The sequence below is a fragment of the Carcharhinus amblyrhynchos genome, chromosome 1 (genome assembly GCF_965287045.1).
Source record: "Carcharhinus amblyrhynchos chromosome 1, sCarAmb.v2.hapA, whole genome shotgun sequence".
Classification (NCBI taxonomy): Eukaryota; Metazoa; Chordata; class Chondrichthyes; order Carcharhiniformes; family Carcharhinidae; genus Carcharhinus; species Carcharhinus amblyrhynchos.
Genome location: NC_137324.1, coordinates 89243641 through 89259505, shown reverse-complemented (window position 1 = coordinate 89259505; position 15865 = coordinate 89243641). Strand labels below are relative to the sequence as shown.

The following is a 15865-nucleotide window of genomic DNA, read 5'->3' as shown; positions in this document are numbered from 1 at the left end:
AAATCGCATATAAAATGATGTTTTCTGGTTTAATTCAGAACATGCTATTTCAAAATGATAGATTTTTAATGTAAAACGTGGAGAAAATTTGTCGTTTGAAATTGGTCACTGTGATTCCGTAAATCAGGCATTCCAGATTAGAATAGAATTCACAAAACCACAATCAAATACTAAAGCTTGTTCTTTAAAATTAAATCAATAAATCATAAACCAAAAACTATGTGCTATAATCATGTGTGTAAAACAAACTGATGAAAGGACAATTTTGATAATGCCACAAGCCAATAAAGATTTTTTACTTACATCAAACAGCATATTTTCAACAGTCTGTTGACATTTTAAAACTGATTACTGGGTCACTTTGATAGAAGAACTCAAGCATGGTGACCATGGCAGAGTCTAAAGTCTTTTAAACTTGCTGAATATCCAGTTCTTCCCTGTACAGTACAGCACATTCACACTGGCTTGTTAATGAATTTGTAGGAGTGCAAATTTGTAATTTTCTTCAATGAGCTAATGTATTTGGCTTGTGTGAACATTGTGAGTCAGATTGTCCATCAAGCTTATCCTGCATCTGGATGTGTTCCAATCATACACCTTATTATTTGACTCACTGGGAAATTCTAAAGCCGGAATCTTATCACCGTTCACACCAGCAGGATTTTCCCATCCCACTGGCTGCCAAGTTAAAATAGAGCAGTGCAAGAACAGGCCCTTCAGCTCACAATGTTGTGTCAAACATGATGCCAGATTAAACAAATCCCTTTTGTCTGCCCTTGGTCTATATCCCTCTATTCATTGCATATTCATGTGCTTATCTAAAAGCCCCTTAAATGCTCCTATCATATCTGCCTGCACCACCACCCTTGACAACATATTCCAGACACCTACCACTTTGTGTTAAAAAACTTGTCCTCACATCTCTTTTGAATATGCCCCCTCTCACCTTAAGTGCATGCCTTAAGTATGGGACATTTCAACTCTGGGAAAAGATTCTGATGTCAACTCTATCTATACCTCTCATAATTTTATAGATTTCCATCAGGTCTTCCCTCAGCCTCCACCAGTCCAGAGAAAACAACTCTAGTTTGTCTAATCTCACCTTACAGTTCATATCCTCTAATGCAGGCAGCATCCTGGTAAACCTCTGCTGAAACATCTCCAAAGCCTCCACATCTGTCCTGCAGTGTGGCGACCAAAATTGAATGCAATATACTAAGTGCAGCCTAACCAAAATTTTATAAAGCAGCAACATGACATCCTGATTCTTGCATTCAATGCCCTGACCAAAGAATGCAAGCATGCCACAGACCTTCTTTACCACCCTATCTACTTGTATGGCCACTTTCAGGGAGCTATGGACTCCAACTCGCTGCAGCAGGAGCATAGTATGAAGGGTAGGTAAGATTGCACCCTAATTTTCAACACTCAGAAGTTTTCTGGATGTCGTGTGCATCTGTTCTGAATTTTGCCAGCAGCTTTTCTTTGTTCTTTCTTGGGATGCAGGTTCTCTGGCAAGGCCAACATTTGTTGCCGTTTCCTAATTGCCCTTGAATTAGTAGCTTGCTTGGCATTTTTGGGGGCAGTAGAGAGTCAATCACCTTGCTATGGTCTGCAGTCACATATAGCCTAGGCCAAGTAAGGATGGTAGATTTCCTTCCCCAAAACACATTAATTTTACAACAATCAATAGTCACAATTGCTGATTATTTGAATTTAAATTGTTATATGGGACCATGTCCCCAGATCATTAGCCTAAGCCTCTGGTGACATTACCACTTTACCATCATTCCTCCCCCCCACGCCCCACGTAAGTAGGTATCTTAAGAAATATATTACAGCCTCTATAAAGGGGATGAATGAAGGACTAAGGGGAAAGATTTGGGGAATGGGTCTCATTCATTCAAAGTTGACACATGCATGATGGGCTGAATAGCATCCTTCTCTGTTGTTTGATTCTACGATCAGAATTTTTTGTCTCACTTTCTATGCCTTTTAGCTTTGACAGAGGGTCGTCTGGACTCAAAACATCAGCTCTTTTCTTTCTTTGCAGATGCTGCCAGACCTGCTGAGATTTTCCAGCAATTTCTCTTTTGGTTTCTTTGTCAATTGTCCATGCTACCAGCTGAAGTTTTGTGAGTATTGTATTAAAATCTTCTGTGTCTTGGCAAATTTCTGGCTGCCTCTTTCCTTCATTTCTACATAAAATATGTGCAAGTGTAATTTCCAATCAGAGCTGTAATGTGCTCTGCTATCAAACTGTGCGATGCTCTCTCTCTGAATCTCAATGAAATGTTTTAGAATCATAGAGGTTTACAGCATGGAAACAGGCCCTTCAGCCCAACTTGTACATGCCGCCCTTTTTTTTAAAACTCTTAAGCTAATACCAATTGTGCCACATTTGGCCCATATCCCTCTATACCCATAGTACCCATGTAACTATCTAAATGCCTTTAAAAGACAAAATTGTGCCTGCCTCTATTACTACTTGTTCCATTCACTCACCATCCTCTGGGCACTTTTGTATCTCTCCCCTTTCACCATAAACCTATGCCCTCTAGTTTTAGACTCCCCTACCTTTGGGAAAAGATATTGACTGTCTAGTTGATCTATGCCCCTCATTATTTTATCGACCTCTATAAGATCACCCCTCAGCCTCCTACGCTCCAGAGAAAAAAGTCTTAGTACATCCAGCCTCTCCTTATAACCCAAACCCTCAAGTCCCGATAGCATTCTAGTAAATCTTTTCTGCACTCTTTCTAGTTCAATGATATCCTTTCTACAATAGGGTGACCAGAATTGCACACAATATTCCAAATGTGGCCTTACCAGTGTCTTGTAAACTTCAACAAGACATTCCAACTCCTGTATTCAATGTTCTGACCGATGAAACCAAGCATGCTGAATGCCTTCTTCACCAGTTTGTCCATCTGTGACTCCACTTTCAAGGAGCTATGAACGTGTACCCCTAGATCCCTTCGTTCTGTGACTTTCTCCTATGCTGTACCATTAACTGAGTAAATCCTGCCCTGGTTCAATCTACCAAAATATATTATCTCGCACTTGTCTAAATTAAACTTCATCTGCCATTCGTCAACCCACTGGCCCAATTGATCAAGATCCCGTAGCAATTGGAGATAACTTTCTTCACTGTCCACTCTGCCACCAATTTTAGTGTCATCTGCAGAAATACTAACCATGACCCCTATATTCTCATCTAAATCATTAATATATATGACAAATAATAGTGGACCCAGCACTGATCCCTGAGGCACACCACTGATCACAGGCCTCCAGTTTGAAAAAATTGATGAATTTGTTCTAATTAATTTAGTTAGATCTAGGAATTTTGAGATATACCATTTCATATTTCTCCGTTGTAAAGGCATCCAAGTTGGCAGAATGCTGAAGAACAATTGGAATTTCCAGCCTTCAGATCATTGTCTGAAGTTCTTGTTTCTCATAAAGGACAATCATGTTGACAGTTCTCCTTGATTCATACCATTTATAGTCTATCAGATTTTAACAATACCACTCAAGCACCCTTGGTTCTTCCTTTCCACCCATTTAGTACAAGCATTACATCTGGACTTTTGCGCTGTTCTTTTTTGTGATATCTCTGAAGGATCTGATATTTCTCCACACTGTCAAAGCAAAATCATTGCTTTGCTGTTGTGGAGAATAAAACAAGCAGCATGAAAGCATTTAGAAAGCTGGACATATTGACCGTACCAAAAGTTCAGAATTTAGTTATGTTCCACAGTCATTTTAAGTCTCAACAATGGTGCAGAATGGGCTTTATTACTCCACCTGACTTTTCCATTAAAATCAATGTGCATTGTGTGTAATAAAGAGTGGCCAAAGTTCAGGGTGCAAAAATTGGTTTTAGCCCATGTTCAGGCACAAAAATAGATATTATGTCCAATCCGGTGGACAGAACTATGCCCCTAAATTGGTTCCTCTGATTAAACAAAATAGGTGGAAGCCTGTGCCAATCATGCTGTACGTTGACAGCTTTTTTCCTGGGATGAGATGTCAATGTTGTACATTACTGACCCCAGTTAAAGACTTCCAAGTGCTGGAATTCTCTTCCTGAATCTTCATGTCTCCCTACATCCTCTTTTAGGACAATTCCTAAAATCTACCTCCTTGCCCAGTTGTCCTGTTGTCAGCTGTGACAGTGTCAGTTTTTATCTGATTATGCTGCAATGATACAATTTACCACTTTAAGGATTGATGCAAGTTATTATTGGTTCTGGTAGACTACTTCATGACGTAACAAGAATATGAAAAAAACAATTCACTTTTCTCTTCACTTTGTGATGTTAAGTGTGTGCTCTCTCCTCACCAATTCACTCATTCATAGAAAGATTTTTGAATGGATTTTATCAAGTTCTTTAATAATTATGGTCAACTATTTTAATCTCCCCCAATCCAATGGAAAACGTCTCCATTCCTCCAGTCTCTCCTATTAACTAATCATCCCCCATATTATGCCCTTCTCATGGTCTTCCTTCGTAAAATAGGGAATCTCCAACACTATGCACATTTTCTTTCTGTGGTCAAGCAATGGAGAATTCCTTCTCTCTGCTGAAGAATGATCAAGATGTGGTGATCCTGGTGTTGTGAGACTTCTTACTGTGAAGAAGGATCATCCAGACTCGAAACGTTGGCTCTATCCTCGCCCCACAAATGCTGTTAGACCTGCTGAGATTTTCCAGCACTTTCTGTTTTTGTTTCAGATTCTAACATCCGCAGTATTTTGCCCTGCTCCCTAGCTGTGTCCTGACTCTGAATATAACTTCAGACTTGCTCCAATCTGCTTCCTGACAGATCCTTGCAGAGTGCAGCTCCAAGCAGACATCAGCCAGGCATTAGCCAGAGAGAATGCGGCTGCATTTGCGATAAGTAGAGATCGCGCTAAAGCTTCAGCAGTTTTGCACTGCATGGGGGGGGATTTTTGTGCATCTGGAAGGTGAGCTGCAGGCTGTGGGCGGATGTCAGTCGGAGACTGGGTTGGATCCGGCGTCCTCTGACACTGCAGCCACAGTCAGACGGAGCTGGCTGGAGAGAGGAGCAATGGTGGTGTCTCTCCTCTCCGGGCTGAGCCCGCTGGGGCTTTGAGTGAGATTCGGGGGAGGACAGGGGATGGAGAGGAAGAAGCCGGTGGGCAGCAGCGCTGCTGAGCCCAGCCTCGGGCAGGGGGCCAAGGGCCAGCGCTTCAGCCTGCAGCTGGTGGGCTCGCTGCCGGTTCACCAGCTCACCACCATGCCCATGCTGCCCTGGGTGGTGGCAGAGGTGCGGAGACGCAGCGCACGGGGCTCGGGGAGCCGGAGGGTCCGCCTGCAGGTGTGGCAGGGCTGGGTGCGCTGTGTGGCGGCTGCCGTTGAGCAGCGCTCCTCCTGCACCGTGTTCCAGCACCGCGCATACCACATCCACAGGCTGCTCCACAACAGCAGCGAGCCCAACTACTTCGCCTATCTGATCAGCAACCCCGCTCCACAGCAACCACCACACTCTCTCTGCTTCGTATTCCGAGCTTCTGATCACACTCTGGTAAGACTTCCGCTCTCATTTCCCCCTCAATTGCATGTCTACTTGTAACTGAAATGGAATCTAAAGTGCAACTTTTTAAAACTTGAAACATTGAATGATCAAATATTATCCATCATTAAAAATCTCTTTTAAACAGAGATACTGCAAACACTGTGCAGTATATTCACGTTTGGATTTTCAGCCCATATAATTAGGACTATTTCATTATGTGATGATTTCCTTCATGGTACAGTTGTCATTGGTTTGCTGCATGTGTGTGTGTGTGTAATATTTCAGTGACTAAGTGTCAAAGGATGGAGCATATTCAGTGTGTGGTTGCTGTTCAGATTTGGAGACACTTCTGACAGTGGTACGTCGCTGCACAGAACTCAGCTGAAGCCTCATCCTGTTTTTGCTGGATGCAGTTAACGTTGCTCTGCAAGTGTCACCGAACCAACCTTCTCATGTCGCCACTTTAAAATTGTTTTAAGTTAGCGAAATATTTCACCAGCAGGCTGGTGAAAAAAGCTTGGTCGAGAGATCTGGTGGGGTTCGCTTTGCTGCCCTGCTTCACATTTGATCAAATGCCTGTGACTCTCAAAAGGACTTGGAGATGCAAGATATAATTAACTTGAATTGTCTGAGTTTTGTTGAGCTGATTATTTCTAGGATATGATGGCACAGCTGTTGAATATATCTTTCATCGTTGCACGATTGCACACGTGGGAAATGGGGTCAAATCCAGGGTCAGGAATCCTGAGGTTTGCCTGTTTACAGAATGCTGGCCTTGGCATCAATAATAGCACTGCACCACAACTCATTAATTCATTAAAACATTAGTTTGCCTGCCCCTTAATGGAAAACTATTATATTAGCTTCTGTTCTCATGTAAACACATGACTGTAGTTATTTTAGCTTCCTTTAGCCTAAATATTTAGTTTCATGGTTGTTTATTATATAATTCAAAGGCAAGAGAACGACAGCATCAGTTTGTTAAAAGATTCCACTTTATTATGAGGCATGTAGCAGAACAATTAACCATGGCAGAAAAGTGGAAATAACTTTCCAAATGGGATTTTGTTGCACATTTTGTCTTGTAGTTTTGTTAATATTACCAGCCCATCTCTGCACATGATGGCACAGTGGTTAGGACTGCTGCCTCGTAGCGCCAAGGCCCCTGGTTCAATTCCTGGCTTGAGTTACTGTCTGCGTGGCATCTGCACATTCACCATGTGTCTGTGTTGGCTTCCTCCAGTTTCCTCCCACAGCCCAAAAGACATGCTGGTTTGGTGCATTGGCCATGCTAAATTTCTCCCTCAGTGTACCGGGATAGGCACCGGGGTGTGGCAACTATGGATTTTCACAGTAACTTCATTGCAGTGTTAATGTAAGCCTACTTGTGACACTAGTAAACTTTAAATTATGACATTGCTGATTATTAGCCTGAGGTCTAATAATGCTTGTAATCACAATTTTTAAAAAATGGTCATTTAGCTAATTTTAATTTATCTCTTCAGAAAGACATAAACTTTCCCCTGTTGTGGCACCTAGTTTAAATAATGTGAGGATTTTGCTCCCACTGCTTGATGCAGATGTCTGTGTTGTGCATTGATCACTCTTCTAGGAAACAAAACTGCCTGAAAGTATTCTTAATTTTGCCTTTTGCTGTTTAGAACTTATAATTCCTTATCTCAATTTGATAGTTTAATTTGATGTAATCTTCTGAACCTGATTTTTCCATTTATTTAACTGTCTTTTACATCCCTATAAGGTCATCTCTCAGACACCAGGGATCAGTCTGTGATTCTTCTCTGAGATGTTAGAAATTCTTGGTAACCAGAACTAGATATTATGTAAGGCGTGCTTTGACAAGAGCATTGTACAGTCTGCACGTAATTTTCCCTGATTTTTGTTTTGATTGTATAATTCAGCAATCCATTTTTTTGTTGAGTTATAATTAATATGGCCCATCACTTGAAGATCATTGGGCAGATATTCCTGTGGAGAAGTAATCTCAACTGGTACAAAACCTGAGGCCAGTGGTTTGAGGAAGTTTTAGTAGATTTGTAGCTATTTTTAAATCCTTGTTCCAGCCATTGGAGAGAGCAGATTATCAGTGCAGAAAGAAAGAAGGCAGCAGGAAGTGACTACATTTCTATTTTTATACCTTTGACACTTGAAGCATGATGTGTTGAGTGAGATATTTGAACTGTGATGTCTGAAGTGTGATAGATGTGAGATAGAGGCAAGACTTATATATAGACTGGGAGATCTCCTGTGGCATTACTCAAACCAGGCTGCAGAGTACACTAGTCTATAATGAGAGGAATGTTATAACATATAGGTCATAATGTTAAGGTCATTGATTCATTAAGTCTTAAAACCAATCCAATTTTTATTCAGATTTTTAGTGGTATTTTGAGGATTGAACTCCATGATTCTGAAACCATATATTAATGGCATTTTTGTGCCATTTGAAATAAAATTCATGACCTGATTATTTAATTTTTACTCCCTCATCATTTTTAAAGTTGAGATTATAATGGTGTACAAGATGTACCTGTTTGAGCTAGATATCTTGTAATCAGAAGTGCTGAAGAAAATGGCTGAGTGTAGCAGCACTGGGAGATGATCTTAAGATTTGGCAAAACAATAATAGTTGGCCTGGAGGTTGGCAGCATTGTGATGTGGTTGTTGAGGATTGGCACAGCCTTCCATCTGGCATCATCATATTGGTAGGTGCCTGGGCTGGAACAGAACAATGGAAGGGAAACCTGAAGATTAATGATTTAATGGAGAAGGTGAATTCTGGGCTGTAATGAATTTTAGCTGTCAGTGAACCGTGATGGGAGAGGAAATTCATGGGTCTGGCAGCACCGGAGGTGCATCAGGATGGAGTCTGGGGTGCTAACAGTAGAGAGGAATCCAGATTGGTAACAGTAGTGTTCACAGTTTGACAGTGTTGGCTCAAAAATTTCTAAGAAATATCACAAACATTGATTTTGATGTTTTCTGATTGGGTCCTGGATGTATGCTTTTTTTCTTTGACAACCCTTCTCTTTCTGTCTCGCCCTTGTTCCTGGTTAGACTATTTTCTAGCTCTCAAAGACATGTGAAGCTGCCTTCCCATTTGCCTAAGAAAGTTACAGAATTTAATTTCTTTAAGAATTTAAATTATCTGGAAACAACACTGTGGATTGGAAATTGGACTTGGTTCACCCAATTTACAGGCACAGGAAGGTCTTGAATGGGGGAATGATATCCGGTGTCAAAAGGAGGCTGAGAAATGTCTGACTGGAATTGGGTTAGATTATTTTTCCTGGCAACCACCTAAAATAGGCATTAGGTACGTCACATATACCAAATAGGTCCTTTCACATAAATGAATCTGTGAGGAGTGGATCTGCCAAGCAAAGGATTCTTTATTGGTTGTCCCAGCTCCACAGCATTGCTGGCAGCTGCTGCCAGTACTTAGCCTGAGGCTGTGCCACAATCCTGTGAGCCTGTGGATTTATAACAAATGGTGGCAGTTTACCCAGATTGTTTCGTTGCGGTTTGGTCTGGCCTTGAGCCTCACAGTTCAGCTGCATGCAGTAGCCTCATTGTGAGATAAAATATAAATAAGATTTTTAAAAAATCAATGGATTTGACCTGAATAAAATTTAGAATGGTGTCCTCTAGCTTTTCTTCAAAAAATTCCGAAAACAAACTGAAATGATGTGGAGCAACAAGGAGAAATATTGTGGTACTTGTGCTAACTATCACTGCTTACTGAGTATCTGTGTACTGCTCCTGTGCACTTCTAGGACCTGTTAATAATGTTACTTCTTTGTCAGAATTACTGGAACAAGGGTTTCCTGATCTTTTTTGTCTTTGGTGGAAGATCAGTGGAAACCCCAGAGAAATAGTACAAAAGATGAATCGCCACAGAAACAATGGCCAAACAATGAGGGGAACCCTCAAGGATGTCTAATTTGTAGTGCATTAGTCCTAATTGCACTGTGGGTGTACCTACACCTCAGGGACTGCAACGGTTCAAGAAGGTGGCTCACCTTCTCACGGGCGCTAGGGATGGGAAATAAATACTGGTCTGGCCAGTGATGCCCACATCCCATAAATGAATTTTAAAAAAACCAAGCCTTAGATTTTGAGTAGAAACAAAAATGGGACAACTCCAAGACAGATCTTTTAACGTAAGAAATAATTAATGTCTAATTTTTAATGGTTTTACTTTATTTGAGATTTAATTTTGGCCATTAAAAAAATTGTTAATGACAAAATTAACAGTCAGATATTTTTAAAAACTGAGAGATTCGGCATATTTTTATTTGTATTTTCTGTGATTTAGTCTTTCAGGTTTTCTTGTTTCTGTAAGCTCCAGTTACTGAGGATTATCAGATTTTAACCATCCTTTGCTTTCAATTCTTGTTTTCTGTCTTTGCAGTTTAGCTTTGCTGATGTTTTACTTTAATCTAGACCACAAATTATGATGATGAAAGTGGGCCATCAGGAAGTTGGAATTGGAGATATGTCATAAGAACATAAGAACATAAGAACATAAGAAATAGGAGCAGGAGTAGGCCATCTGGCCCTTCGAGCCTGCCCCGCCATTCAATAAGATCATGGCTGATCTGTCGTGGCTCAGTTCCACTTTCCCGCCCTCTCCCCATAACCCTTAATCCCCTCTCTTATCAAAAACCCATCAACCCGCTTCTTAAAAATATTTAGCGAGGCAGCCTCCACCACTTCAACGGGCAGAGAATTCCAGAGATTCACCACCCTTTGAGTGAAGAAGTTCCTCCTCAACTCCGTTCTGAAACGCCCCCCCTTTATCTTGAGGCTGTGCCCCCTAGTCCTACTACACAGATGATATATATAAATAAATATAATGGTGATTGATGGGGGCAGAGGGAAATATGACTTTGATTGAGGAGTAAGAGATTTCCCATTCGTGTTTGTAATTTCATTATCTTATTTTCCATAATTATGACAAGTGAAACAAAACAGAAATGTTGGAGACACTCAGCATTCAAATAACATCTGTTGAGAGAACACAAGCTAGATGACAATTTACGCATCAAACTCTTCTTTGGATCTAAAAGCTACTTTTGGTTTTTGTCAGATATCCAGCATTTGTAGATTTTCTGTTTCTTGCTCGTGGTGACCAGTAAATGTTGCTATACGTTCCCGTAGTGCCATCATCATAACTTACCTCTCCAAAGTCACATCCAAGAATTAGTGTTGCCATTTATCTTAAATAGCTCTTTGGGAGCATGGGATGTTGACTGAGGGCACTGCACTAAACCGAGATGGCACTGTATTAGACAGAGGGATATTGACAGAGGACACTGTATTAGACAGAGGGGTATTGACAGAGGGTACTGTATTAGACAGAAGGATATTGACAGAGGACAGTGTATTAGACAGAGGGATATTGACAGAGGACACTGTATTAGACAGAGGGGTATTGACAGAGGGTACTGTATTAGACAGAAGGATATTGACAGAGGACAGTGTATTAGACAGAGGGATATTGACAGAGGGCACTGTATTAGACAGAGGGATATTGACAGAGGGCACTGTATTAGACAGAGGGGTATTGACAGAGGGTACTGTATTAGACAGAAGGATATTGACAGAGGACAGTGTATTAGACAGAGGGATATTGACAGAGGGCACTGTATTAGACAGAGGGGTATTGACAGAGGGTACTGTATTAGACAGAAGGATATTGACAGAGGACACTATTAGACAGAAGGATATTGACAGAGGACACTGTATTAGACAGAAGGATATTGACAGAGGGCACTGTATTAGACAGAGGGGTATTGACAGAGGGTACTGTATTAGACAGAAGGATATTGACAGAGGACACTGTATTAGACAGAGGGATGTTGACAGAGGACACTGTATTAGACAGAGGGGTATTGACAGAGGGATGTTGACAGAGGGCACTGTATTAGACAGAAGGATATTGACAGAGGGATGTTGACAGAGGGCACTGTATTAGACAGAAGGATATTGACAGAGGACACTGTATTAGACAGAGGGATGTTGACAGAGGACACTATATTAGGCAGAGGGATGTTGACAGAGGGATGTTGAAAGAGGGTACTGTATTAGACAGAGGGATATTGACAGAGGGACGTTGACAGAGGGCACTGTATTAGACTGTGTTCAGGTACTCTTCATATTCATATCTGGAGTTGATTCTTAGGGTGGAATTTTATGTTCTCCCACTGGCAGGTTTGAAGTGGAGCTGCTTTTAAAATGCTACTTGTGGCCTGCACACTGTTTATCTGTCTGCCTGTTATCTATCTCCCATTTTACTTAGACAATGGTAGTGTCAGGCTGCCTGCTCTCCCTTGGGCCTATTGAGGCCCTTATGTGGCCAGTTAATGGCTACTTAAGTGCCTCATCCTGCCCACGTTGTATTTTACCCGTGGCAAGGGGAGACCCACCTGGGCCGGGTGGCCCAGCAGCTTTAGCCATGTGGGCTGGTGATTGAAGTAGGATACCTCATTTACGGATCCCCTATGCCCATTGGAGGCATCGCCCCAAGGTCATACTGTCCATTAGCCTCCCTACTCCAGCCTTTAAAATCTGGTCCCTTCCAGCCCCTCACTTTCCTCATTGAGGCCTACGTTGCTGATACCTCACACTTACCTGAAGCCTGGTCTCAAGTAGCGCTTCTTCGGGGGCTATCTGAAGTTGCAGCAGTGGCCACTGCTCGAACCTGGCACTGTTATGACTACAACACTGCCAGCGAACTGGATTGGCTGGCAATGCTAAAAAAGAGGGCTCCCTTCCCAGGTGGGAGCATAAATGGCACTGTTACATTCCTCGCTGACTCTTCAGGTGCCAGGTCAGAAAGCCCTCGATCTAAAAACTTCTGACTTTTGTTTCTTTTTGTCCACGTTATCGCCAGTCTTTGCTACTCTAACATTTACTAGATATAGAATGCACCAGTGCTTTTAATCAAGCATTTGTTTCAAAGGTGACAATGTCAAATGGTGTTGCTGGACTAGTAATCCAGAGACCAGACATGGCCTGGGGGCATGGGTTCAAATCTCACCACAACGGCTGGCATTTGAATTCAGTAAATAAACTTGGATTATAATCATTATCAGTAATGGTGACCCTGAAGCTATTTTTAATTGTCATTAAAAATCCATCCAGTTCACCAATGTCTTTTATCAAAGAAATCCTGCCATCCTTACCAGGTCTGGCCTCTGGCATACATATGAGTCCAGAAATGGGAGCCTAGCAAGCCACTCAGTCCAAGGACATTAGGCATGAATAATAACTGCTGGCCTTGCCAGTGAGATACACACCAATGGAAGGCTAAAGGAAAAAAGGATCTTTGGCATTTCCTACCATTTTGCAGCCTTCCACAGTGGTTATTGGCACTAAGAGAATTTCAGAGGCAGAGCTCTTCGTGGATTTCAGCTATTGGGAGATGAAATGTGACCATGAAGCAGATATCAAGGATCATATAACTTGTTGTTTCTCATTTTTACTGAAGTTATAGTCTTCATTTCTACATTTCTCTCCATGCCCAAGTAGTCATCTCTGTAGTTCTGCTGTTGAATATAGGTATAGTTCACTAAATATGCCAGCAAGGCCTGCTGCCTTTCTAAATTTCATCACATCTTTCCAAACCAAGTCACTCACTATACTATATCTTAAGTTCCTCCATGTGGAATTGCTTGCTGCTTGTGGATTTGACCATCTCATAAGGAGGACAGTGCCTTGTCTGTCTGTGTTTCTGACAGACAGGGGAATTAAGGGTTATGGGGAGAAAGCGGGAAAGTGGAACTGATCCACTTCAGATCAGCCATGATCTTATTGAATGGTGGGGCAGGCTCGAAGGGCCAGATGGCCTACTCCTGCTCCTATTTCTTACGTTCTTATGGATGGAATTTGTCATTGATTTCTTAGTGCCGTGCCTTTTAGGCTGGTTTGCAGTTTAACCTGAATTAGTGAGTGACTTGGTTTGGAAAGATGTGATGATGAGCTTAGAGTGCTTGTTCATCAGCACTCAGCTTACAAATGGTGACCCATGCGTTTTAGTTATTTTGGTACAGGTTTTGCAGTTTCAGTTAGCTTCCTCAGTCTGCGCCTGTCCCATTTCAGATGAGCATTTCTCTAAGCCAAGTGATTTATTCACTGTTGGGTTACAATCAGATAGTTCTGCACATCTTTGTATGTTGGCTTGTTTGTTCTGAAAGCGCAGGTACTGGATGAGGGTCAAGTTTAACTTGGTGTGGAACAAGCCCTTCCCTGGCCTCTGAGTGTGAGTCAGACACATTACCGTAGGTCACATGTAGGCCAAACCAGGTAAGAAAGACTGATTTCCTCCCTCAAAGGTCATTAGTGAACCGAATGGGTTTTATGAAAATTGATGATAATTTCATGGTCACCATAATCAACTCCAGATTTATTAACTATTGAAATTTAAATTTCATCAACCTTCTGAGGTGAAATTTGAATCCATATTAACCTGGATCTCTTGCCCAATAACATTTCATTTCGCCACCTTGTCCATTCTTGGATATGGAGAAGTTAAGATGCAAGATGTCCTTGAGGGGCTGGATTATCCCTCCCGGCTCACAAGAAATCTGAAAAACATTTGTTTCACGTTAACCTGGGCCTCACGTGGCTTGAATCCTAGCTGATTGTGTGGGCCCCAGTCAGGGCTGTGTTTCCTACTCATGACTCTGCTGTTCACCCCTCTATATGATGGCCTCTCCATGCCTGAATTCAAGCAAGTCAAAATGTTGCAGTGAAGGAGATATAGGGAGTGGTGTGGCAACATGTAGTGATTGCAACACAGTCCTGCTGCCAATGAACCTACTAATGCGCAGGAAGGGTGTTTAAAACCTGCCAGTAATGTCTGATATCCCTGGGTTTGTGCTTCTGTTGAGTCATCCACACCAGGAAGACAAATTCTCCACATTGCTCATATTTGAAGTGAATATCACAGGTAGGTTTATCCAATTCAAGTGTAATGAATTCCCTGCCATCCTTTCTGAAGTTGAATCTCGAGAGTTACTCTGTTTTAATGTGTAAAACTGCAACTTCACTTGTTACTTTCACTCACCTTTGCAGTGATTTCAAGAGTAATGCCATTCTTTCTCAAGTTGTCTGCATTAACAGAGGTGATAGACATATTTCTGAGTTGTACCCTTGAGTTTTCTGTGCACTTTGGACAGGATCGTAGCACAAGATTGAGTTGTTAATTGTAGCTTACTTCTCACTATCGTAGTCACCGTCAGGTATGTTCAGATAGCGTTGTGTTTGTTGAAGTCACACATGACAAACATGACTTTTCAGGCAGAGACAAGTTGGTCGGCCAAGTGTCAAGGTTTCACCAGGACATTTGCAAATAACTTGGTTGAGCTTAACCATTAAAACATCCAGTGTGGCATAGGGTTTCACAGCAATGTTTTTCATCAGTCTTTTGTCACGCACAAGTATAGATGTTGCTTTTGCTGTTTGCAGCAAAGGCATTGCCAGGGATATTTGTGCTGTTGTTCTCTATGTCTCGTACAATCACATGGTATCTGCTTTCATCCCAAATGAAATGTCAGTCTTCTCTGCAGGGAATTGCTCCAAATTGATTGTGACAGGCATTCTTTGGTCGAGAGCCCAAAGATGGCCATTTTTATGCCAACATCCATGCCTTATGTTGTAACTTTGTTGTGACGCGGCATATTTGGTCTGCCCCATGATTAATTACTATAGATCAACAAGTGTCATGATGGGAACATATCTGATTTCATCCCTGTTGCACAACGTTTGACAATAAAATGAGGTACAATTATAAATAAGAAAGAATGGAATGTGTGGTCTTCACACATAATAACTAAGGTCTTGGGTCAGCATCTTCTGCCTCTGTACCTACTAGCCCATGATTTTTCCCTGCAGTTTACTTCAGTGAACAAAACAAATCAGATTGCTGAGAGCAATAGACCAGGAGGGGTTGAAACAGGATAGGCAGCAACTTGCCTGCATTCTACAAAGTGAATAAAAGTTGGAAACTGGTTCCCTGTGCCAGCCATATCATGGATTACAAAATACCATATAAGCCATTTGAGATACTAAGCATGAATATAGTAATCAATTCCCTCTGATGCAAGACTTGAATATCTTAATGTGATAGGTAATTGAGAGATATCTTACACTTTATTATTGTTTATGATACACATTTTAAAAAACTTTTCTTTGGATGTGAGCATAGCTAGCAAGGACACATTTATTGTTCATCATTAATTGCTCTTGAAAAGTGGTGAGCCTTGAACCACTGCAGTCCGAGTGGTGGAGATAC

General features: G+C 41.5%; 1 protein-coding gene across 4 annotated transcripts in view; it reads left to right on the top strand.

Annotated features, from left to right (window-relative positions):
• Positions 1-4918: 4918 nt before the first annotated feature.
• tbc1d1 (TBC1 (tre-2/USP6, BUB2, cdc16) domain family, member 1) overlaps positions 4919-15865 on the top strand; it is a 230805-nt gene continuing 219858 nt past the window's right edge. For 2 of the 4 annotated variants that reach the window (XM_080188925.1, XM_080188916.1), the window contains exon 1: positions 4920-5556. In XM_080188925.1, the coding sequence (XP_080045051.1) occupies positions 5149-5556 (408 nt within the window). In that variant the 5' untranslated portion in view covers positions 4920-5148. Of the gene's footprint in view, positions 5557-15865 lie in introns of all 4 variants that reach the window. The other 2 variants (XM_080188934.1, XM_080188943.1) reach the window with 2 other exon arrangements.